At 43.1% G+C, this 27,271-nt stretch overlaps 1 protein-coding gene across 1 annotated transcript in view; it reads left to right on the top strand.

The window, feature by feature from the left end:
• The window catches only part of OTOF (otoferlin), a 1,162,910-nt gene that overhangs the window by 441,097 nt on the left and 694,542 nt on the right, over positions 1–27,271 (top strand). Inside the window, exon 3 of the mRNA XM_078649977.1 lies at positions 26,415–26,503. Coding sequence (XP_078506103.1) covers positions 26,415–26,503 — 89 coding nt within the window. The remainder of the gene's footprint in view (positions 1–26,414; positions 26,504–27,271) is intronic.

Raw genomic sequence — 27,271 nt, forward strand, 5'->3', positions numbered from 1 at the left:
AGTAAGATTACGGAAGGAAATGAGGAACTGACGTTCCCGAAGTACGGGACGTTCAGATTAGAGGTGTTACATCGATTAAAATCAGTCATGACCTCAATGAGACCCTTGCCTAGACCGACCCAGTTTGAAGCCCTTGAAGCATGGATTAGGGCAGCGCATGAAAAGAATATGAACAGACGACAAGAGAAAGGGTGAAACGATCGGTGCAGGCTGCCGAGGTTCCAGCGTGCCAGGGCCCGTGCCATGACCTGTATCCTGGGGACTGGGTCCTGGTGAAAAAACACGTGAGAAGAAGCTGTCTGGATGTTCGTTGGCGTGGGCCCTTCCAGATCATCCTGATCACGAATACAGCTGTGAAGGTGGGAGGCCTGCCCAATTGGATCCACGCGTCACATACGCGAAGGGTTCCAGCACCTCTGGAAGAAACAGCTCCTCTCTCGGATAGACGTCCAGCAGAGGACCGAGAAGCCATAGAGGGGGCTAGCCAAGCTGTAGAGGTGCCAGCGGAAGCAGGGGAAGAGTCTGACCAAGCTGAGGACGGTCAGTACAACAGCGAAACAGACGACGCTACAGAAGGAGAAAGCAGCTGGGAGTACGAGTCAGACACTGACAAGTCTGAAAGAGAGAGAGAACAGACAAGAAGGAGAAGGAGTAGAAGGGCACGTGGAGAAGCAAATTGGCCGCAAAGAAGGAGCTCTAGCCTGAGGTCAACTCCAGAAGTAACCCTTCCTCCGATATCAGAAGACTCAGATCCGGAAGAAGGTGCTCAGGGCGCTGAAGCACCCGACCGAAGAAGGTCAAGAAGAGTGCGTGTGCCTAACAGAAGATACTCCACACCTGAGTGGACATATCTGGCGACAAATGTCTGTGAAACCGGAGACAGGGAGGATCCGAGCGGTGGTGGTGTCCAGTTCTGAGCCCATTATCACCGTGGAAATACGACTGTTGGTACCCGGTGTCGAACAAGAAGGGTCACTAACATTCATGCTCCCCAGACCTCCCCGCCTCAGCAAGTTAAAACACATGTTCCTTTCAGAATTGCAATTCCCCGACTTTGGTACAACGATAACAGCACATGAAGAGCACAATCTTCGCTTGGAAATATTGAACTATGCTATTGAAGCTGCAACAACAAACCTGATAGTAGACTGTTAAGGACTTTGTAAATAAAGCAAGCAGAAAAAGAAGATTACCTAGCGCCCAGGAAGCAGAGAATATTAGGGAACTTCCCTTGAGTTGATGGAGAAGGGCTAGGGTTGTCTTTTTTGAACTGTTAAAGGACTTCTGCGAAGAAGGTTGTCAGCTTCCAGTTGTGTGAATTCTAAAGACAAAAGGATTAAAAAAGAGACTGTAAGGGAACGAGAGGAAAAGAACTTTTTGCTAAGATAAGAGAGAGCCATATTGTCTGACGAAATGGAGGCCGGCACCCAGAACCGCAGAGCTAAATGTATAATAGGTACACTAATAGTAGGAGTGATAATATTAATAGCTTTAGTGGTAACAATTTCTTATGCAAAGGGACATGAGGAAGAAGCAAAGGTAACTGATGTGAAATCTGTAGAAACGCTTACACCCACTGTTGCTGGTGAAAAAGGGGAAAACACTCAAGAGAAAGCGTTATTAGCTGCAGAAGCCCGCAGGTTACACGTAGATGAGTCCCAAGGAGACTTTAGGTCAAATGCTTATGCTAAACTCTTATATGAATACGTGGATGCCATGGAGGTTAAGGATTGCTATGTCTGCATGCAGTTGCCGGCGTCTGTAGATGAAGGAATTCGATATCATCACCTCCCTCTGACATATGGCATTACATGTAGCTTATTGCTTAGTATATTTTATGAGAGAGATAGTTTTGAATACTATTTCTCCAATTATGATTCAGTGTTGCCAGAAGTCCCAAATTATAAGCAGATGAACAAATGGGATTACTGGAAGAGTGAAGACAGATTGGCCAAGTTCTTCATTCCTTGGATTACCTTAGATACTTCACATGCCCGTAGAAATAACCTGACATGCAAGGTGTCAGAAGTCGAGAAGAAGTTCATAGGGCAGGTGGATGATCGTTACAGGAGACAAAAGATTTTGAAAAAATCAGGACAATGGAAAACAGATTGGACCGAGGAGGAGAAGGCACACAAGAGAAAGGGTAGTAGTGGTCCAATAGCTTTAGATAAAACGCAGAGAGGAAAGCTATGTCTTCACCGAGCCAAAACGTATTATGAAAATGTATACGTGGGAGAAGTAGACTGTGAACATGCTTTCAATATAGAGTACTATACTAAAGATTTCCTGAAGGGAATGCAAGTGATTCCAAATGTGTATTTTGTATGTGGAAGAAATGCCTACGTGAGACTACCTGACAACTGGTATGGATCATGTTACTTAGCAATTGTCTTCCCCAAAATATATCATGCACAAGACTTAGTGATCATTGAGGGCAAGACATCATCGAGGGGAAAGAGGGATGTAGGCGATGCAGAAATGGTTGGAGATGTCTTTGGAGCTATGTTCCCTCTTTTAGGTCTAATCCTTAATGATGTTAAAATTAGACGGCTGGCAACAGTCGTCGACAGGTTGTCTGCCAGCACTGCTCAGTCCTTAATGCTGGTAGAAGGAGAGATGCAATCGATAAGGGCTATGGTTCTTCAGAACCGTCTTGCATTAGATGTCCTACTAGCAAAAGAGGGCGGAGTCTGTAAGGCTTTGAAGGTCCAGGAATGCTGCACTTACATTCCAGACAATTCGAAGCCCCTTGAGAAAGTTATTAGGAACATAACTAATATTCACAAGGAGATCGAAGACTTGAGTAGAGAAAATGTTTGGGAAAAGGTGGGCCACGGAATGAGTGCAGTTGGAGGGTGGATTTCCACCTTAGGCAAAAGCTTTGTTTGGTACATACTAAAACCTATCATCATAATATTGATCTGTGGGATTATATTGTGGGGATTGGTGAGGGTATTCAAATGGTACAGAGCAAGAAGGTCAGAAAGGGCCCAAAGAGAGCAGCTGCAGAGATTGGCTGCCATACAAGATAATCAGTACAGGAGCCTGAGAGCTCTGGAAGCGCAGAGAATGCTACCAATAACTGCAGTTTAAATGTTAGTGATGACCCCGAGAGGTCATCAAAGGGGGGAACTGAGAGAGCGCAAACTGACCTAAATGTATGAGTGCATCACACTTACCTGTAGTAAGCACAAATCATGAGGAGAAATGCCATGAGTGCTAGTAGTATCTGCAATTATATTCTGAATGTATAGCTAATGTAGAGATTTAAGTAGAAGTGGAACTAATACAGAAATGTGTGACATTATATGATTTCATTAGATGTGATTATTTCCGAATCTATGTCGTGTAGCTGTTAAAATGTAAGATGGTATGTGGTTAAACGCAGAATGTGGTAGGCCTCAGGGCCAGAGCTGGAGGGAAAGGGAAGGTGTTTCTTTTCACGACACAGATTGTATTAATGTTTTGGTCATTGCATTAAATGGGCCAGGATTTATAAACATGTTTACTGAATAATAGAATAAGAGTATTAACATGCTTTGATTAATGAAGAAGTTGAATGCTATAATCATTATGAGAAATATTGTAGGCCTGAAATGTTTTAACGTTGATTTACACGTACATGTCTGGGCTGAGAAATGTTGCAAGCCTTTCTTTTTGGAAGTCTATGAGAGTTGGGTTCTTGGCTGCAGATATCTGTCTGCACAGGAAAAGGGGGGATCCAATTATAAATGAATGAATAGAGGTCTGTTCAGTAGACGGCCCAGACATGGAGGAGGGTTCTGGAATGTTTAAGGGGTATCAGCGGGCCGGAGAAGAGTCTGAGAAGCAAGGTCAACTCTAACGTATGAGGCCCAATACAAAGCATCATGGAAAAAGCCAGAAGCTATACCACGTGAGGGGCGTCTCGCAAGGGGCGTCTCAAATGTTGTTGACTGTTTTGTATTAGGGACAGCACCCCTGGGTGGAGTTAGGGCAGATACCTGAGGACCCTTTAGAGAGCGGATGGGTAGGCAGAGAGGGGTCATGACTGGAGAACTATAGGTTTTCACCAAGAGATTTAGAGTGAGTGATTTCCCTTGGGGGTCATTCACTGCTGACACCTTTATTTAGGTTGGGACTTGGTTAAGTAGGGATACCATCTAGAGCAGGGTAGGGACAGCCTAACCTGTGCGTTTTCCTCCAACTTAAATGAAGGAGAGATATGCGTCAATGCTGATAGCTTTATTATTCTTAGAACTTGTGTTAGTGATTTCCGTTGCTCGTCTGAGGGCTTTCCGAGAGCACATGTATGTAATTGGACCTGTGTATCTCGTGAATCTCATTCTGAGATGCCTGTATTTGCAGCTTATCATATCTTTACAATAAACTTTTGAAAGCTAGAAGTTGTTTGTGATCTTTGGGAGCAGAGTCCTTTATTGGGTGAGCTAACTTGCAGAGAGGTGCACTTTCTTTCCTCACAGACAGGCAACAAAGGTTCAGTCGACCAGATCGAGGTTTAGATCAATGGTGGTAAAGTATCGATCAAAATCTCGCCCTTCCAAGCCCCTGATAGGAAATGGACAGTGTTCCATAACCCAGTCCGCCCTTCATACTACTGCCCCGATAACCAATGCCCTGCTAAATTCTGATATGCGCGGTCACTTCTGCTCCCACACATATTGGAATTATGAGTATTGCAGCCAATACTAAACCACCCCCAACACACACACACACATTTTTCCCTTGTTTAATTTCAACAGGACAACCTGTGAAATATGCCCCATTAAATTCCAATACAGAAGGAATTTGGTGTGAAAAACATCAATTCCACATGCATCTGTAAACACTGGGGTAAAAGTATTTACCCGGTTTGGTAAATACCTCACCCAATCAGGAGCACTCATGATCAGGATCATATTTCATAGGTACAAGCGTGGACCTCCTTTCATTCCCATTGCTATTCTGTGATAATCAGTTTAAACCCTTGCGCACTCGTGACGGAACCATTCTGTCACGAGCCACGGTGGGTCTGTGCTGGTGACGGAATGGTTCCGTCACGGCCCGGCCGCCGCGCCTGCGTGGTGCTGATTTCGCGCCTACACGGCGCATTCTATTGAGCGGGTGGGGCCTTGACGGAACAATTCCGTCACAAGCACAGTGCCACCGCGGCTCGCGACGGAGTGGTTCCGTCACGAGCATGGCGGTGCCACGCGGCCCCCCCTGCCCCCTAGTGCTAGTATTAACCCCTTGGCCGCGGCGGTAACTCCGCCGCGGCCAAGGGGTTAATACTGTTAGAAACTGGGTCCCTATTTGGCAGAGGTTTGCATCCTGTTCAAGTAGGGATCACAATCCAAGTCAGGATAAGTCAGACACACAACCTAAATTAAATAGGGCTCACCCTCCGGTAGCTTGTCACAGAGCAGTCAGGCTTAATTTAAGAGGCAGTGTGTAAAGTATTTGTGCAACAGTTAAATTACAGTAACATAGTGAACACAGAAAAAAAGACTCCACACCAGTTTAGAAAAATAGAGAATATTTATCTGAGTAAAACAAGACCAAAACGACAAAACTCCAATAAGTAGAATTCGAGATATGAATTTTTGAAGATGAAATCCCACAATAGTGCTAAAATGTTACTTGATGTTACGATAGACCAGGGTAAATTCAAAGTTCAGGCCGACTGCAATGGAGGGCAAACTGGCTACAGAACACAGAAAGGTCCCGATGACAAAGTACCTTGCATGAAGCAAGTTTCGACGTCAAGAGCTCGATGCTCCATTGTCAAGTCTCACAGAGGGTTCCTGCATCGTATTTGAGCCCCATTGAGATGCAGGCATTGTCGTCGAGCCACACGAACCGTCGCTGTTGAGTTGCATCAGCGGTAGGATCACTGACATCGCCGAAACACATCAACTGTAGAATAGCAGTCGCCCAGCAGCCGCTGTGTCAGCGTCGAAGGGTGATGAGTGAGCGCCAATCGGCTCGATGTCACAGATGAATAGACGATGTAGAAAAAGCTGCAAAATCCCACTTCTGAGGCCCAGGACTGGATTGGCACCTAAGGCAAAGGTTTAAGGCTTAAGCTGGCTGGAAGGAAGTCTTTCATGGCCCTGAGACTTCAAGAAAAGCAGGCAAGTCAGCAAGCCCTTGGAGAACCTTGGTACAAGGATGGAGAGTGCAGGTCCAGTACTTCTCACTCGCAGGCAAAAAGCAGCAGGTAGCAGGCCAACACAGCAAAGCTGGTAGCAAAATGGCAGTCCCTTCGACAGCACAGCAATCAGCAAGCAGCAGACCAAAGCAGTAAAGCAGTTAGCAAAGTGGGAATCCCTCCTGCAGCACGGCAGCTCTTATTTGTGGCAGAATGTCCTTGGTTCCCCCAAAGTTCTGATTTGGTGGTGTCAGGGGTCAAGTACTTACACCCAGTTGTGCCTTTGAAGTGAAGGAGACTTCAAAGAGGCCTTTGAAGATTAGAAATTCCCTGCTTTTCCTACCCTGGTTCCATGCTCACTACAGGGGATATACGCCTCTTTGAGTGGGTACAGGCACAGTCCTATTCAGGGTGCAAGTTCCAGCTCCTCCCTCCCAATCTATCTCAGGAAGGCCGATCAGCCTGGTGATGGTTCATGAGGATGCAAATGTCACACCCCAGCTCCCTTTTTGTGTGACTGTTCAAAGGGAATGCACAAAGCCCACCTGTCACCCAAACCCAGACGTTAATTCAGATACAGGCAGAGTATGGTTAAAGTAAGAAAATGTAAACTTTCTAAAAGTGCCATTTTCAGACTTACAATTTAAAAATCTGACTTCACCATAAGTTGTGATTTTAAATTGTGAGTCTAGAGACACAAAATTCCAAATCTCTATCTTTTCCTAAATGGAAATTACACTTAAAAGATGTTTTAAGGCAATCCCTATGTTAACATATGGGAGAGATAGGCCTTGCAGTAGTGAAAAGTGTATTTAGCGCCTGTTCACTACCAATACATGTAAAACTCAAACATACATGCTCTACATTTTAAATACTCTGTACCCTGCCCATAGGACTGGCCAGGTCAAAATGGCAGTGTAAACTGCACACACAGGTTGCAATGGCAGGCCAGAGCCATGTATTAAAGGGCCACTGAAGTGGGTGGCACAATCAGTGTTGCGGGCTCACTAGTAGCATTTAATCTACAGGCCCTAGGCACATATAGTGCACTTTACTAGGGACTTATAAGTAAATTAAATATGCCAATAAGGTGTAAGCCAATTATTCCATGTTTTAAGTAGAGTGCACATGCACTTTAGCACTGGTTAGCAGTGATGAAGTGCCCAGAGTCATAGACCCAACAGAAACGGCCCTTTCCAACAAATACTATACAATAGTATACAATTATTTCACAATACCTGATTATCTTATTCGACACTTCTTTCAATTGTTTCCCTGGGCCATATGGCATAAAATGTGTGCGTGAGCAGGGGTGGTTCTAATTAGTTATTGCACCATGTGTACTGCTCCTTAATTAGGAATGATGTAAGCATATTTGGCTGTAGCTCATATTACAATTTTGCACCAGGAAAAATAATTGAGAAAAAAGACTGTGGAACGATTGCAAAAGATACATGTGAACAATTAAGTTTGTATGGATTTACATGGGTCAGGACTGGCTGAGTCTGAATGGCTGAATGGCAAAGTGCCACCTGCCAACTAAGGTTATGTGGCTGGTGTCATACACCTATTATTGCATAGAAGTGTAATGTGAAATAAACAGATTTATTAGAATTGATAAATCGGTAATATATACAAAATTGTAATTATACACAACCGTGAAAAACATTGATTTTACACCGCCAAGGCTGCATTTAACAGAGGAAATAAAGCAAATTGTTATTGAGAGTTTAGTGAAGCAGGAACATGCCATAAGTTGGTAGTGTTTCCATCCTGACACACTCAAAATCACTCAAGGTCACCGCACTCTGTTTAGAGTTGGGATAAGTGCTGAGTTTGTCACTGCCGAAGCCTGAACTGGTTCCACTGTCACATGCGTCTGACCCGACTACCTGTCCACCACAGGGCTGTCCGGCAGGGCCGGACTGGCCATAGCAGGCACCAGGCAATCCACCGGTGCGCCACACAGGTGGGGGCCGGTTTTGGGCCCCTGGGGGCCGTTTTTGTTACAGGGCCGTTTTTGCAGCATAGCTGTACCAAAATCAGCCGAAAACCGGCCCCGGCAAAGAGCTCGGCGGCACCTCCAACCCCCCCGAGTGGGGCCGGCCAAGCACTTTGCCAGGGCCGGTTGTGGTTTCCAGTCCAGCCCTGCTGTCCGGTCGCATCACTTTATTTAGGGCTGTGCGAGCAGCACTTAGGTTCCCTTTCAGAACAGCCACGTGGGTCATGGAGGTCCAGGACAGAGAAAATATACAAATGCTTCAATGCACAGGGTCTGTTTTGTTTTCTGAAAAACAAAAATCTTTGCTGAACGGGTGCATCAAACACAACACCTGTTCGGCAAAGATTCTGTGCCTTCAGAAAAACCACAACAACGGTGTCTCTGCTGAAGACACAAGGATCACCTCCAGACTATGGGGTGTCTGAATATTAGGAGTGTGCAGGAAACTCGGCTGGGAGCGTGGAGTTTTTGAAAAACTCCGCCAACTGACACATGGCAGAGTTTATTATCGCACACAGCTCGCCAACATTAAGTTGGCGAGTGACAAAATTGGACGCTAGACTGCCTCCAGGTGAGATTTCGAAACATGGGTTGCTTCGACATGTTGCTGCCGCTCACATTGGGAAAGCTGCTGCTTGAGTAAAAAATCTACCCAAACGGCAGAAAGAAGCAACACCCTCTGTCGTGCTGCGTGCTGCTATTTGCGCTGATTTTACATTGCAGAATAAGCTCCCGGAGAAAAAAATCAGCACGAGCAAAGTGGCATACTGAACTCCATCGTTCGCGGAATTCCCTGGAATCTCTCAGACTTTTTAGGTAACTCAGTGGAATTCCACAGACTAAAGCTCCACAAGTTCTGTCTCCCCCTATTAAATATGAGGACTATCCTCAATGAAGGCATTGACATTGCCTTTCTTACGGAAACCTGGCTCACGGCTCACTCCTCTTCTATTCTTGACATGCTCTCTCCCCCGGGTTACTCTATCATCAGAAAAGATAGGCTTAATAGAATTGGAGGAGGCCTAGCCATAATTTATAAAGCTGAACTCCCACTCTCCTTTGTTAAGCACCCTGATCAAGCCTCTTTTGAGTACATGATAGTTCAACTTAAAGCCCAGGGGGCCCCTGCTATTCGACTGCATAACATTTACCCTCCTCCTGGGAACCGCTGACCTTTGTGGATGAATTTTCTGACTTACTATCCCAAGCCTCGATTTCCAACTCCAAAAACATCTTCCTTGGAGACTTCAATATTCACTGGAACAATAAGACTGATCCCTCGGTCGTCATACTCAATGATCTTTTTGAAGTTACTGACATGAATCAACTCTGCCATTCCCCAACACATAACAAAGGAGCCACTCTTGCCGCCATCATCACTAGCAAAGATTTGGCCTCCCTTTCGCACATTGTCCCCATTGATTGGTCGGACCATCACCTTATTCACTTCACGATCAACAACATAACCCCTCTTCTTCCCCCCAAAAACGCCAACCTCATGAAAATATCCAGAAACATTCACCTCATCCCCCTGGGTGAACTGGAGACTAAACTTAAAGCGAAACTTCAACTTCCTCCTCCCTCGCAAAACGCTAATGATCTTACTGAACACTACAACAAATCCATAATCGAGGTCCTTGACCAAATTGCCCCTGCCAATCAAAATCTCAAAGAAACATCCCCTCAAAATCTTGGTTTAATGCTGATCTCAACATCGAGAGACGTGCGCTTAGGTTAACAAAACGCACTTGGAGACAACATCCCTCCGTCCCATACCTTGCCCTCCTCAGATCGGCTCGGGGTAATTACAAAAAACATATCCACAACGAAAAGGCCTCCTTCTTCGGCGCCCAACTCAACCGAGCTAAGAGTAGACCGAGGGAACTATTCAACATTATCAAAAATCAAACAGCGTTGGCTCCCCCCAAATTGATTGCCACTACCAAAAGATGTGAAGAAATTGCTAATTTCTTTTCTGATAAAATTTCCAAGATTGATCTTTCCTTTGCGGTTACTCCACCACCACAGGGCTCCTCGCCCCTACATACCCCTCCTCCCAAGTCACCTTGTTCACCTTTGCCCCCTCAAGACTCTGTTCTTCTCCCGCTCTCCGCCACCCCCCTGGAGCATCTCCTAACCTGCCCTCACCCCAAAAATAATGTATCTTGGCTTCACTTCTGCCCAGTTACTGAACGAGAAGTCCTCAACATCATCTCTAAACTTAAATCCTCCTCTCATTCCTTTGACCCGCTCCCCGCCAACCTCGTCCAAGATTTAAAGTATATAATCTCACCTTATTGTACTTCCATCATTAACACCTCCTTGGCCTCCGGCTGTGTCCCAGTTTCCCTCTAACTTGGCCAAATCTCTCCCATCCTCAAAAATGCTACTGCCGACCCTATAGACCTTAACAATTTGCGGCCGATTTCCAACCTGGCCCTTCTTTCCAGGGTCCTCGAAAAATGCGTCCTATGACAACTGGACAAACATATCGACTCATTCATTCTTTTTGATACATTACAATCAGGCTCCCGAAAGGGCTGTAGTACAGAAACCGCGATGCTCAACATTGTTGACGATATCCGTCACTCCCTCGACCAGGGGGAGGCTTCCCTTCTCATCCTCCTGGACCTCTCCGCTGCTTTCGATACTGTCAGCCACCCTACCTTACTCCACACTCTCAAAGATCGATTTGGCTTCAATGGTCCTGAACTCGAATAGTTTTCTCCTTCTTTCAGCACAGAACCCAGCAAATTAAAATCAGCAACTGCCTCTCTAAACCTATGCCTGTCTCCCTGGGTGTTCCTCAGGGGTCTATTCTCTCTCCTGCCCTATTTAACCTCTTTATAGAGCCCCTCACCCTCATTCTAAAAAATGCTTGTATCAATTACCCAAATTTTCCATGAAATCAAATCTCATGCCGACATTCTGCACTTAAATTATACACTGACCAAGATCCAACAATGGTTCCATCACAATCACCTGAAACTGAATCCTAAAAAAACTGAAGTCATTCTCTTCGCCCCCAAAAACAACCAGCTCCCCAGTCTACACTGGCTCTCCGACCTCAAAGCTCTCAACTGCTCCTTGGCCTCCTCGAGCTCAGTTAAATCTCTCAGAATTAGCATTGACCAAAATATCAGCCTTTCTCCCCACATAAAAAACGCAGCTAATGGCGCCCTCTTTTCCCTACATCACCTCAAGAAAATCAAACCCTTCATTCCTGTGGATGACTTTAAATCTGTTGTCCAATCATGAGTTCTCTCCAGACTAGACTATGGTAATGCCTTGCTCGTCAGAACACCCAAAGTACACCTAGCCTCCATCAAATCTGTCCTTTACCTCGCGGCTAGGCTTATTTCCGATTAAAAGAGGTCCGATCACATCTCCCCCATCCTCAAAGATCTCCAATGGCTTCCCATCGATGGCAGATCCAGCTACAAGACTGCGTGCATTACACATGAAGCCTTACATCTTCAAACCCCACTGTATCTCTCACAAAGACTTCACAAAGCAGGCTGCGCTAGAGAATTGAGGAGCACCAACACTCTTTTACTGGTTCCTCTTTTGGTTGACAAGAAATTGTTAATAGTGGAGAAGTGTGGCTCACCGGTTAGAGTGGCAGACCCTGATGCAGAGGTCTGGCCCGGGACCAGGGTTCAATTCCCGTCGCGGCAGGGTCTTGGGCTCAATGTCCTCGGACCCGATAATTCTCTCGCCTTGGTGCCTACTCTAATCATGGGTCCCACTCTGCAACTCTGGGCAATAGCTTGCTTAATCTCCACACCGGCCCTAACGCTAGGATGCCTGGCTTCACCTTGGGGTGCCCAGGAGTGGGCACCTCACAGGAACAGGCCAGGATGGGTTCCTCAGCGGTACAGCGCGGGGACACACTGGCTAGTGTAACCAGGCGCTTTATAAACTCAGGGATATTAAATCTACCCAATCACGCTCTTTCTCCGGTAATGCGCCTACAATCTGGAACTCTCTCCCCAAAAGATCTACGTTGCAACCCCTCATACTTCAGCTTCAAAAAAGATCTTAAGCGACACCTTCCCCTCAAATACTGGGGTCCTTAATGCTGACACCTTACAGTTTTCTCACATCCTGCCCATTATTATGTTATGTTTCTCACCGCCTTTTGCCTGACCGCCACCCCCTCCTCTCTTCTTCACACATACCTCCATCCTCCTTTGTCCAGCCCTCATATTGTCGATTCACACTCCTTCATGCCACCTCCTCCTCCTTCCCCCCCCTGACTCCACCCCTTCCCCATACCTCTCCCCACTCCCCCTGACAAACCACATTGGCTCTGATATCCAATGCACTGTATGGACTAAATGTTACGTTTTATTTCCTTGTCTTTTTATTTATTGTTCTGTACATTTTGCTTATATATTTTGCTTTTCCATTTTTTGTATTAATGTAATACTGCATAGTGAGTTCACCCCTCTGACACCCCTCTGATACCCTTGGGTCTAGCCAGCACTATATAAAACCGTTTAAATAAATAAATAAATAAATAAATAAATAGCCTCCGTTGACGTGGCCAGCCGGTGGACCTTCTGCTATACTCTAAACTACGCTCTTAGTTTGATCTTTTACATTTAAAAAGTCCATAAACAAACTAAATTACTTCTCTTGTAAGAGCAAAAAAACTGTTTACTATTTTTTTTCATTATGTAATATGGATGGGAACAATTTCACTTTTCTCCATTCCTTTTAATGCAAGCAGTAAAATGGTGCAAAATATTTGTTTTTTTCATTTTCTCCCCATAGCAAATTTGCTGTAATGTAGCTATCATCCATTCATTGTTAAATTGTGAGCTACTGTCTTCATTTATGCTTAGTTTTTTTTATAAAAATGTGTGCAGTGTGTTGAGCAGGGCATGCAGCCATCTCAATAAGACACACAGGCCCTGATAACAACTAGTTTGGTTAATTCCGATTTGTGTTCAAACAGACCCTTCTGCATAAATTGGAATTCTGAGATGAGTGGTAATTGTGCCACAGGGTAAAACCCGGCCACTGTTGCTTGATTGTCTTCAATGGAGCTCTCAACATTACAAACTCCTAATAGGCTGTATTTACCGCACCCGGAAAATACCACACCCTGGGGTACTGTTATTTACTGGATAGTGTAATCATCACACTTTTTTCCCACTGCCCATAATCACAGCTTTGTTGTGGAGATCGGAAACACTCTAATGAATAAAATATAGAGTGGCAGTATATTTCTTACAATAATTAGTTTCCATAGCACTTGCATCAGCCGTGCTTTGTATAAGAGGTATTGTTATTACACAGTTTGGCAGTAATCATTTACTCATTCCGAAGAGATCAGGTCCTAACTTCACCCTGCCAGGATTCAACCCTGTCTTTGGGAAATGTGACCTTGCCAGCAATACCGGATCTTACTGTAAAGTAATGAGCCGTATTTAACATCATACGGTGCACTCCTGTCCTTCACTTGTGCTGGAGCTCTTTTGGCAGCCTGGCGCCAACACATGCACCCTTGCACCATGTGCACGGGTGCCTGCTTTGTAAGCAGGATTGTTTTTGTGCAAGAAGGTGGATGCGTGGGAACAACCACGCTCCACCCATGCAAAGCCTCCCTGGGTCAGAGGTATGCAACGCAGCGATTTATGCTTTCTTGCATTGCTCCAGATTTAGGAAGCTATGCAGGGGCCATGCCAGGTGGCCTTGCATCTCTTGATAAATCTGACTTTAGCGTATCCCCTGGTATGGAGCAAGGGCGACGCAACACTATGATACAGATGGGCAAAGTGTTTTAGCTCAAAATCCAGGACTGCTTGACGATTTCACTCCTGAGACTGAACTACTTGCCAGCTACGGTCATGTTTTCAGTGTCCCAATGTCCCAGGTGTTGGGTACTATGTATATGTATTATGCGAGCTGTCACGAGCTTTCTTGTTGTTTATTAGCTCGTGACAAGCTCGTGTCTATGGGAATGTTGGGAGACCTTGTTGTTGTTCAAATATGTGGAATGTTGGGAGTAATGTTGTTGGGGGAGTTAGGATCATTACAAGCATGAACTTCATGACGAGTGGATGCTAATAAATCCTGCGTGTCTTCTTCTTCCTTTTGACTTCCCTACACCGGCGACGAGGATGGGATTTGTTACCTGCTATCCTGAGAGGAACAGGAATTATTCTATTGTTTCGGACCCGGCAGTAAGACCCGTGTGAGCACTGTTGAGACCCTGTTTCTGAGCTGCAGAGACCTGATTGGATTATTCCTGCAATTTTTTTTTTTAAAAAGGGAAGAAAAGAAAAGGAAAATTTAAAGGGAAGTAATCTTACTTCAGATGGCATTTTTTGAACGATCCTCGTGTTCAATTGTTTGCCGTTTCATCCTCGAACTCAGTGGACCCGACGTTCGTATTATGCGGATTCCAATGTTGTCAGCGTTCACGTAGGAGCCAGCGTTCGAGTAGTGAAGAGACTGACGTGTTCCTTTGGATTGTCATCACGTTACGTGCTGCACGTCGGATCATTACGCAACGTGAACGCCATTTATTTTCTTTTGTCAGTTTTATTAGCAACGCGACTTGGAAGAAGCGTTTGGATTCTCAGTAACGCGAGTGTGGAAGAAGCATTTGTGGATTATTTCCATTCTGATGGGTTTAAGCTGGAAAATTTATTTTTCTTAATTACATCGGTGATACGCCCTTGCGTGTCTTATCTACGGTTGGAAACCTTCTTTCTTTTATACGCACATTTTGTTTCTTATCGACTACAATAACTACCAGAACGTATTCTTTAATTGTCCAATTATTATTATTTATTTTTTTAACTTATTTATTGTACAATATAGAATAAGTTTTCAAATTGGTTTAGTATGGCTGGCATTGTTCCTCCTCCATCCTTTTTATCATCACCTGGTGAACCTCCCATGGCTTGGGAAATATGGGAACCTGTTTTTTTTAGCTTATGTAGATGTGTTGGAGGAGGGAGATTGTGAGCCAGAAAGGAAGTTATCGCTTTTAAAGCATTGTTTGGGTGGAATTGCACTGAAAAAGTTCAAAACTTTACCAGCTTTAGTAAACCCAGGGAATATTAATGTGTATGAATATGTTTCTTTGCAGCTAAGTTTAAGATATGGTAAAAAAAAGAATATTGTCATGGAGAGGTTTATTTTTTACTCACGAAAGCAACGTGCAGATGAACCTGTTGAAGATGTTGTTTCTGCCTTAAGATCATTAGCAGTTACGTGTGATTTTGAACACATTTCTTATGAGCAAGTCTTGAGGGACCAAATCTTGATGAGGACAAATAACAAAAAAGTGCAGGAACGTCTTTGGACAACATCTGATATGTCTCTTAACAATGCTATAGATATTGCAAAGTCGATAGAACATTCAGAAAAATTTGTGAAGGAGATTAGAGGAAATGATAAAAGTGATGTTTTCAGTGTATCTAAGGATTCAGACAGGTCAAAGAAAAGTTACTCACCGAGAAGTGATTTTTCATCTAGAACAGATAACAAATTCAGGAATCAGAAGTATGAAAAAAAGAACTCAAAGTTATTGTGTTTTAGATGTGGAAGTAATGGGCATTTAGCAGATTGTAGGAACTGTCCAGCTTTAGGGAAAACATGTTCAAAATGCACCAAGAAAGGCCATTTTAAAAGATTTTGTAGATCATTACCAGGAAAAATGAATTGTATACATGAATGTTGTGAAAGTTATACCTTGGATGATGAAAGTGTATTCCAAGTAAACACTGTTATCAATGTATGTGAGGATGGGGATTGTACAAAATTTCCATCTTGTGTGATAACTGTTGATGACATCAACTTAAAATTTTTCGTAGATTCATGTGCATGGTACACCATCATTTCTTTGAGTTTTTTTCGTGAGAAGTGGCCTAATAGGATGTTGTTCAAATCTGACGTATCTCCTGGTGGTTACACAGGCCACAAGATTGATCTAATTGGATATTTTAATGCGATTTTACAATTTTCTGACCGACATACTTCTGGAAAAATGTATGTGTCGAGATCTGGATTGTCACTTTTAGGGTGGCCGCACCAACACCAGTTGGAAATGAAAATTGATTCTAGAGCTAATCCTCCTGTTTTTGTTGTGCAACCACAGTGTTTGTCAAGTGTTTCCAATGATAATTCACTGCTAGTAGATAGTTTGCGGAAATCATTTCCAAGTGTGTTTAGTGGGACTTTGGGACGGTATCAAGGTTTTGAACACGTCATCAAGCTGCATGAGAATGCTATTCCTGTTAGACATAGAGTGAGAAATGTTCCTTTAACTTATAGGAGCAAACTAAAAGAAATGTTGAAAGATTTATGTGAAAAGAATATTATTGAACCGATATAATCTTCCCCTTGGGTTTCTCCCATTGTGATTTCGATTAAGTCTTCTGGCGAGCTTAGGTTGTGTATTGATCTTCGTAGTGTTAATAGTGCCATTTGGGTGGATTTACACCCTTTACCGAATCTTCATGAAATGGTTTCAACTTTAGCTGGTGCACAAGTCTTTTCTTGTGTTCACCTGCCCAGCGCCTACCATCAGGTTGTACTTGCTGAGGAGTCTAAGAACATCACCACATTTATTACCCCAGAGGGTCTGTATAGGTTTTGTCGTATGCCATTTGGGTTGGCGAGTGCTGCCTCAGTGTTTCAGAGACTTATGAGAGACACCTTGGAGGGGTTGAATGGCGCTGTAGCATTTCAGGATGACATTTTAGTGTACGGGAAAGATGATGTGGAACATGATAATAACTTGAAGTCTGTGATTGCTGCTTTGTCAGAGAAAGGGCTTACCCTCCGTCTCGACAAATGCAAGTTTAGACAAAAAGAGGTGGAATATCTTGGTCATACTATCAGTGAAATGGGAATTAAACCGAAAAGAAATCATGTTGAAAGTATCGTAAATGCTCTTTTACCCTCTTCAAAAGAACAACTTGTGGCATTTTTGGGCCTTATTGAATTTTATGCTAAATTTATACCAAATTTTTCAGCAAAGGTTGATTCTTTTAGATGTTTGTTAAAAAGAAATGCTAAATTTGTTTGGACTGATGACATGACGGAAGATTTTAAGACTTTGAAAATGTTTGTTGTGAATGCGCCGTGCCTTAAACCTTTTGTGGTTGGTGTGAAATGTGTTGTTATGGTGGATGCAAGTTGCTCTGGTTTGGGTGGTGTTCTTTTGCAGAGGGATAATGAGAAGGAATGGGTTGTTGCTTATGCTTCAAGAGCCTTGAGAGATGCCGAAAAGAATTATTCCATTATAGAAAGAGAGTTGGTGGCTTGTGTTTGGGGAGCTGAACATTTTAGACCTTTTCTGTGGGGTACTAGATTTATAATAAAAACTGACCATAAGCCTCTTGTTTTTCTCATGGCTCCTGGTGGAGGCAGGACTATGTCGGCGCGTCTTGCAAGATTAGCTTCAAGATTGCAGTCTTTCCAGTGTAAAATTGAGTATGTTCAAGGTAAGGCGAATGAACATGCAGATTGCATGTCAAGACTAGTTTCTGATATGAACTGTCCTGAAGTGGTTATTGAGGATGAGTGTGAGGTTGCTTTTACCATACGTGATGTTAATTTGGTTTGTGGTGACCGGTCATGCTTGCAAGAGGATGTCTGGTTAAAGGAAATGAGTAAAGATTTGGAATTGTGCAATGTCAAGGATTATCTTGCACATGGTTGGCCGGAACAGAGGAAATTGTCTGGAAATATGATGGGTTTTTTTAAGGTTCAGGAAGAACTTGTTGTGGAGAATGAGTTAGTTCTTAGAGGAGACAAAATTGTTCTGCCTTTTTCTATGAGGAACACTCTTCTTGAGATAGCTCATGAGGGGCATTTGGGGATATCTTTTACCAGAAGACGATTAAAGGAGTCCTTTTGGTGGCCAGGGATTGATTCTTGTGTGGACCATTTTGTGCGTTCATGTCTTCATTGCTCTAATAGTGATAAAACAGCTGTTGCTTTGCGTCCAGAACCCCATCCAATTGATTTACCTTTTGGTCCTTGGCGTAAACTCGGGTTAGATATCATTGGTCCGTTTAGTTGTTTACCCAAACAGGAAGCATTTGGTATTGTCCTTATTGATTATTATTCTAAATGGCCGGAGGTCAAGATGGTTAAGGATGTTACTTCTCACCAAGTAATAGAGTTTTTGGATGAGATTTTTTGTAGAGTGGGAATTCCTCAAGAAGTCGTGACTGACAATGGTCCACAGTTTGTTAGCAAGGAAATGGAACAATTTATGGATAAATGTGGTATTGTTCATAGAAGAATTGCAGTTTTCCATCCTGAAGCCAATGGCCAGGTTGAACGGTTCAACCGTGTGATCAAAGAAGCTATTCAACTTTCAATTAAGGGTAATTTGAATTGGAGCAATGCGTTACAATCTATGTTGTTGGCCTATAGAACTTCACCTAATTCTGTAACTTTGGTTACTCCTTTTGAGCTCTTAAGAGGGCGTAAACCTAGTACAAGGTTGGTACCCTGGTGGTTAAAAAAAAATATATGTGGATCTGACAATTTTTTGAAAGTGCATTTTGAGGCTGTTCAACGCAGAGTTGAGTCATACAAGAATAAGATGAAACATGATATGGTTAAGAGGATTGGTTCTACGTCTAGTCGTTCTGTAAAGGTGGGTGATTTTGTTCGTATCAAGAAAAAAGAAGGTGTGAGTAAAGGTTTTCCTGTGTGGTCAAATCCTAAAAAAGTAATTGAGGTTTTTAGGAATGCCGTCAGGGTTGATGGTGGTTCAGTCTGGAATTTGAGTAGAATCTCTGTGTTTACTGGGGTTAGTCGGTTTGAGAATGACTACGAAAGCAATGTTTTTTTGGATGTTGGGTAACAGAATGATAAAGGGAACTGTATACATGTTGAATGCAATTCTGGTAACACCAGAGTTGTGCGTCCTCACCGTATGCCGGTTAGGTTTAATGATTTTGTGATTAACTAGATTTTAAATGTTATTACCTTGTTTTTTTTGGTTTTTTTTTTGTTTGTTTCTGTTTTCATTTAAAGGGGGGAAGGTGTGTTGGGTACTATGTATATGTATTATGTGAGCTGTCACGAGCTTTCTTGTTGTTTAATAGCTCGTGACAAGCTTGTGTCTATGGGAATGTTGGGAGACCTTGTTGTTGTTCAAATATGTGGGATGTTGGGAGTAATGTTGTTGGGAGAGTTAGGATCATTACAAGACTGAACTTCATGACGAGTGGATGCTAATAAACCTCGTCTTCATTCAACACGTTTCCTGCGTGTCTTCTTCTTCCTTTTGACTTCCCTACACCAGGTCTGTTGACAGGCATGGAGCATGAGTTAAACACAATTGGCAGAATGGATAATGTCGGGAATAGAAACGAATAATGTATCTGTATCCGAAACAGCTATATTTGTGTGTCCACCAGACACAGGGATAGTAGCCTCATAGATTTTCTGATCTACCTTTCTTTGCTGGTAAAAACAGCACCAATGACAATGCCTGTGTTATTGGAGAGCGCGTAACACAAGTGGAAGAGAAGTGGAATGGCCTAGGGGAAGATGGCGTCCCAGTGAGTGCTGTGATGAAATCCAATGGCTGAGCCGTGCTGAGCCCTCTCATCCGTGGGGTTGGAGCCAGATGGGCAGTGGGTGGGAGGGTTCTCCATAAGTGCCTGTGTAGGTCTCCTGTTGAACTTCATTAAGGGCTGGAGAACACTTACAGCAGGCATAGAGGCAGCATAGGACCAGGAGCCTAGGATGACGTCACATTGTCACCTGGCAGGAGAGGAGAGATGTAGGAAAGACACGGGCTATCACACTAAGGGAGACAGTAACACTGATCTCTCACAGCGGTGAGGAGATCTTTCCTATAATCCTGATACTATTATTCCAAGAGAGCAAGAGGACCCCCCCACAGATGAACCTAAAGCTGTAGAATATGCTACCAAACAACATCTCATAGATGGCTGAATTCATCATTCTTTCCATTCTTCAGTTGTACAAAGTGAAGCAGCGGAGGAGAGACTGAGGAGGGACCTAGCGCGACCAGATCCAGATGTGTCTATTTTTTCACTAGGTGTTTTGTGCTAAACACTGCACACTTCTACGGTTTTAACTTTGTCCCAACGGCAGGTATAAATAGGTTCCAATTAGAGAAGGACCTCAGAGCGTTCTTTCGGAAAATTAGATTGCGCAGATTCTTTGAAAATAGACCTATTAGAGAGACACCAACTGACTCGGGTTTGCGAGCTAAGTCAACATTCACCCCCAGCCTAGGTATGGTGGATAAAAATCTTGAAATCTTCGAATCCATGGTAAAACTAGAGGTAGGCATTTTACTGGAAAAGAAACATTACCAAGAGCAAAATGTTAACAAGGAACAGAGGGAAGCCATCAACTCCTTGTCCGCTGACACGAGTATCACAATAAAGCCTGCGGACAAGGGGGGAGGAGTCGTGGTGTTCGACACTAGTGACTATGAACGCAGAGTAGGGTGCCTTCTAGCAAACGAAGAACACTACAACAGGGTCCATCAATCGAGATTATACAAACTTAAAAAAGATGTGGAAACTCTGCTCCAAACCACTTTAGAAGAAGGTGGTATCACTGAGGACGAATGGAAATTTTTAAACAATCCTAATCCAAAAACCCCCGCTATGTATGGACTACCAAAAGTCCACAAGAGTCTTAACGATCCACCGCTAAGACCAATAGTAGCTTCAATAGACTCGCTACTGGAACCACTGAGTCAGTATGCGGACAGATTCTTAAAACCTCTAGTTGAAAAACAGAAGTCTTACATCCGCGACACTGCGGATATGATATCCAAGATTGAAGGGACTCAATTCGATGAAGAAAATGAATATATGGTGACTCTCGACGTAGAGTCACTATATACTAATATACCCCAACAAGACACAATTACAGCAGTTAGCAGTCTTTTAGAAGATACGGAAATCATAGGAGGAAACAAACAATTTATTGTTGAGTGTGTTTCCATGGTACTCCTCAACAACATCTTCCTCTTTAAGAAAGACTTGTATATTCAGAAGAAAGGGACCAGTATGGGCGCTACCTGCGCGCCGAGCTTAGCCTGTATACATGTCAGCTTGTTTGAAAACAAGCATATATACAATGAAGTGAGCCCATTTTTTGAGAATATCCGAAACTGGGCTCGCTTCATTGATGACATATTTTTTATCTGGCTGGGTAATACAGAGTCACTAGAAGAATTCCTGGCATGGCTGAATTTGGGAGATCCAAACCTCAAATTTACAGCCGTATACAGTAAAACAAAGGTAAATTTCCTGGATATTTGCATTAAAAGTGAGGACAAACAACTTAAAGTAGAGCTCTATAAAAAGGAATCAGACCGTAACACCATCTTACACTACCGTAGTTACCACCCCAAGAGTCAAAAAGACTCAATACCGTTTGGCGAATTTCTTCGCCTGAGAAGAAATTGTACAGATCTGGCAGACTTTCATAAGCACGCTGGAGATATGAAAAAGAAGTTCAGGGAACGTGGATATCCCAGGAAACTAGTTGAACATTCTTTTAAGCGGGCTCGCTACTATAACAGGGAAAGTCTACTAACCAAAAAAGAGAAAAAGAACGTACAAGACAAAATAGTGATGGTCAGTCAACATTCCTCCATAACCAACCAAGTAAAAAATATAATCAATCACAACTGGAAGATTCTCAACAACGGACCTGACACCAGTGTCTTAGAACGCCCGTTGTTTGCGTATAGAAAAAACAAAAACCTACGATCTAACCTAGTACATACGTACAGGGACGATGTGGTAGAAAATCAGACAACGCTCACCGGCACCAGAGCAGTGGGAAACAACAAATGTGGCAAGTGCAGCGTGTGTGACCACTGTGTAATTACAAAGAAAGTGGAACACAACGGCGCAACTCATGATATAACCACATTAAACAACTGCCGAACAAAAAACGCAATATACATGATCCTGTGCCCATGTGAACAAGCCTATATTGGGGAAACAGGCAGGGAGGTAAGAGTAAGGATCGGTGAACACAAATCTGCGATCAGAAATAATAAAGAAAATGCCCCCCTTGTAATGCACTGGAAAGAAAAAGGCCACAATGAAAAAGATCTCAGGTGGATCATTATAGAACGGATAAAGGAACTAACTAGGCTAGGTGATAGTACCACTAGACGTAAACAGCAAGAACAGTGGTACATGATAAAGTTTAATACCATTAAAAAAGGCCTCAATTCGAGGGAAGAATGGGAAGCCCTTATCTGAAGTGAATAATGAGATCTCTTCCACATAAGACCGAGATGAAACTAGACTAATGGAATAGCAAAGACAGGGCACAGATTAAGAAAAACATCGTGTAGATAGTCTGGCTACCTGCCACTAGTCACTAGGCAATTGCAGTAACCCCGGCTGCGACCAAACAACCCAAAATACAGTGTCTCAGAAATATATATAAAGATAAAACTCTGCGTGAGACACCTTAGTGAGCCTCCAATATGCATCTGGCAACTGGAGTAATCCAGTGGCGATGAGAACAAACCATCACGCGGTATGCCACAATAACAAATCCCCCGGCATGGCCAATTAATATTGTGTACCACGTATTCACCACATCACTGGTCAACATCCAATTAGGGACAATGACAAGTGCCATCTGTAGAAGAGTGAACGCCCGGCTTAAATAAACAAACAAGTAAATAAACAAATAGTTAAAGTACTCAATATAAATCGCTTTAAATATATCACCTAGGATAGCAGTAATTAAAATAAGGACAGCGTAACCCAGCACAATAAAAACGAGAGTCCGGAAAGGGAAATACATACAAAATCTCGTCAAAACAAAGAGAGTCCTGAATTCGATATATTAAAATAAGATGCAGACCAAAATATAGGAATTCAGTACATCAATTCCATGAATGTAGAGATATAAAACACTCAACACATCAGGTACGGAGCGATAATATTCACCACTCTAAGATGGCGAATCCGCACACATAGACCACGCCCCCTCTACGAGCAAAACAATCAGCTGTAAGCCATTTACCGACATCAGCTGAGTATAAATAGCCGTGCGCGTAACACACACGCCAGAGTGCAGAACCAAACGAGGCAGAAGCGCGGCGCCACGATTTTAAAGGTAAGAACTAGGGACCCGGAGGAACTTTGATTGTTAAGGGGGTAGAAGGGATTCCAGCAGCGCGGGCAAAGGGCGCCTCCTAGATACTAAATTGAGAGGCATAGCACCCATCTAATCTTAGCAAAAATAGTACGTTTACAGGCAGCAGACCAAGGGTGTTAAGATAACTTATTTTAACTATGGCAAAATGTAAGTAGGAGGGGTGCCTTTCCTCCCGGGTGACAAAGATAAGGGTGCACCGGGGCTAGTTGAAGATGTCCATGGCTCAGATGCGCCTCAGAATAATCTCTGAGCACCAACCCACATAAGCTAAAGGAGGGTATGTACTAAAAGGTACAAGCAGCAAACCCCGCTATTACATAAAACTACGGTTTAGAACCTTGAAAGGTTTAAATAAATAAATAACGAACCTAGTGGTAGAGACTTGGTCAAATCACCAATTGTATGCTCTTTTTTGACCCCACCAGAACATATCCAGTTCCGGCGAGGCCCCTAATATATGCCCGTTTGAAGCGAGTTTTAATAGCGTTGCAGGTAAGAACGAATGCAAACTAACCACATAAAGTTGTTAAAAATACTTGCAATAGAAAGGAATAGAAACATACAACTTCTTTCCAATTAGATATCGTGTTTTAAAATAAACTGAACGTAAGAAAAAGACCAGACTAATCGGAAGACTAAGGAATATCACCACTAGAAGCCTTAAAGAAAACATAGAGGTAATGATTGAGCATAAACTTATAACCTAAAGGGTAGAACAACCATTAAGCCCACGTTTAAATATCTGCCATGCATATATCTTTCTTCAGGCGAAAACAGCCAGTGACCTCATAGTGATTGTCCAGGAATGACGCAATTGGCGCCCAATACCCACCTTTTAAGAAACTGAGTGAAATCCTTTCGCCTATGTTTAGGTGAGATTGTTGGTACTGTTTATTATATGTATACATCTGTTACTCCCAACTCTCTATTCCAGAGTCCCTTCAAATAATGATTTCCACATATGAACAATGTTTGAAGGACACGAAATGTTACATAGATTTTCTAGAGGCAAAATAAGATTAATGGAATTGTCAATTGTACATCACTGTTATACTAATGAATTGACGAGCTCCCAACTTCAAGGGCAACTGCAGATAGCACTCGTATCTAGAGTAAAATTGGAGATGCTCAGAGAACCGGTTATCGGGGTTAGTAACTATGAAAATATCATGAGTGTCAGTAAGACATAAGAGATAATGACTATAGAACACATGAATATGTACCCAAGGAAAAAAGGTTCTGATACGATATTATTTTGCCCCTTATACAGGGAAAGTGAAGTCTTTCTTGTACGGAAAACCCCTACTAAGAAGTCCTGAGGAAGGTGCCACATTACCAAGTGCAAAGCACCGAAACGCGTCGACGCATTTCTATATAGAAGAATCCATTTCTAGCTCAAACACACTGGATGTACATGTATTACTGTTGCATGTGTGTTATAATGTACATGTCATTTTTAGCTAGTGGATCTAGAAATCAATAGTGGTAAAAACATCAAAGTGCCACCGTTTTAAAGGGGTCCTTTTTCTTTTTTCTTTTTTCTTTTTTCTGTATTTACATGTGTTGTCTTAAGTAACAAAATCTTTGTGTCTATGATGTGCAATATAATATGAATGTACTTATATACTGTATAGTTTTATATTGTCCACTGATATTTTGCTGATTAACTTTTATTTTTCAGGGAAAGTTCCTTTGAAATTTTAAATGTGTGTATTTTTTATTGAAAACTATTGCTTTATTTTAATAAAAATCTAGATTGTTAACAAATATTTTTCTTTGTGGGAATCATTATATAAACCTTTTCCCTTCTAACGGTGATCTATAGCAACCGGTAACCCAGGTGCTGTGGAGGAACCGTACGGGTATAGATACCACGGGCTAACTAACACACCCCAGGGATTTCTCTTTGACTTTTTGTCCTTTGTGCCCTGATCCCTGGTGACAGTGGGGTAACCTCTCTTTTGAAATCCACTTCTACCAGCCGCCACGAAGAGATGTGCAGGAAGATAGGAAGGGGGTGACTTAGAAGAGAAAATCATGGAACTGGAGTTGGGATAAGGAAAGGTTCCTGGAGAGCAGGGTTTGCCTTCAAGTCAGCCCTCAGAGGGTCAGGTGTGGAGGTCTGTCTGGGTCGAGTGACATTTGTGTCTGTCTGGAAGACACTGGCATTGATGGTGAAACCTTGGTAAAGAGAGATAAGGAGCATGGTACACTAACCAATGGGTTGGCCATGGTTAATAAATGCTGGTCTTAGGTATTTGACTGGAGGAGTAGGCACATGATTTTAAATCCCTTGGTTTATTTATAGTGTTTTATAAAATGCGAAATGACCAACATTATATTACAGTGCTGTACAAAGAGAGCTGATGAGGGTTGCAGTACAGTAAAGACAACTGTGCTTTCAGATAGCCTGTACATAGGGTACTAGGAGCAAGGTATAAAGCAATCGTATACAATATTGAGTAGGGCGAAGCTTCAAAAGAGATCTCTGGTATAGAGTTTGAAGAGTCCCACATGAAACATAAGTATTTAAATTCGAATAGGGTGGTTGGCAGGTTGAAAGAGTTCTCTTATGACACTCTGTGAAACTCATCATGTCCCACTGTAGAAGGCAGAACAATTTCAATGACAGTGAACCAGGATCCACCTTCCAGTGACGTCCCTCCTTGTGTGCAGGCGCCTGTAGCAGCTTCCACCCTGACCTGCCCCTTGATGCTCTTACACTGCCCTTGCTACCCCTGGTCCCAGGGGCCATGAAGGCACCAGTAGGGCAGAAAGTAAACAAGCCCTTCTTAATGCACACATTGCCTATATCCTGGCTCCTACCAGTAATAGGAGTCTGTGGACTACCAAGAGTGGGGCAAGAGGTCAGACCTGTACTGTTGTTTTGCAAAAAAAAGATGCATGATGTCTCTGCTGGTACCTTTGGCATTTCTTGAACAGGTGTAAATCTTAAGATTGTATTCATTCTGAATTGCCTCTTGTAGTTGTCAAATAATTCAAACCAAGAAGAATGTCTTGGAAAACCACAGCATCCAAACACCCTCAGCAGGACACATAACACAAGCCGCTTCCTCCCATTCTTACTGTTTCTGATTTCTGTCCTTCTAGACATTCCGGTGGCCGATCGCCAGTAACATCGATGGGAATGAGATGCTGGAAATCCAAGTCTTCAACTACAGCAAAGTCTTCACCAACAGGTAGCGGAACGTTTTCTGATACTTGTTCATTTAATGTCACCAGACCACACTGCACGAGTCCAGGAAATGTTCTGTGTAAACTTCTCTTGGTCCTGGCCAATCCTAAGCACCCACTACCCTTACAACTAACATCTGTATAAGCTACAAAATACATATGCGTGCTACAGCCAGGTTTACAGCTTGCAAGGTATCTTTGTCCACACCACATTCTGGGACATCCTTGATGTGTTCCCTATCTCTGCTTCATGGACGCTTCTGAAGTCCAAAACATTTATATTCCCATTGGCAATCTTCGTAAATGTTAGTCATGGGAAATTGGATAGTTGGATATCAATTAGCCTGCAATAATCATTCTAAATTCATATTCCATAAATTCCTACTACTGTGTGAATCAACTGTTGTCTTGCCATGTGGTCTCATTAAAGCTCCAGTTTTAAAGAACCAAGCCGAATACGAGGGCCTTTTCACACGAGGGGCCTTTAATGGCTGGTAGAGCCGACTAAGGAATGCTCTAAGGCTATTAGAACACTCCGCCACTAGAAGGGCAGAATGTTCTAATTGGTTAAACAAAGGCCCCACGGACCAGAGGGGATTTAAATTCCCTCGGGCTCCGTGAGGCCTTTGTTCACAGCAACAGCTGTGAACAAGCATTGGAATGTTGGAGCTTCAGGCTTATACCGGCAATTAGAAGCCCGGAGCACTCCTTGTTTTCAAAGGAGCTCTCAACACTCCTATTTTCTACTATACAATAATTACTTAAGATGGCTA

The sequence above is a fragment of the Lissotriton helveticus genome, chromosome 6, assembly GCF_964261635.1.
Source record: "Lissotriton helveticus chromosome 6, aLisHel1.1, whole genome shotgun sequence".
Classification (NCBI taxonomy): domain Eukaryota; kingdom Metazoa; phylum Chordata; class Amphibia; order Caudata; family Salamandridae; genus Lissotriton; species Lissotriton helveticus.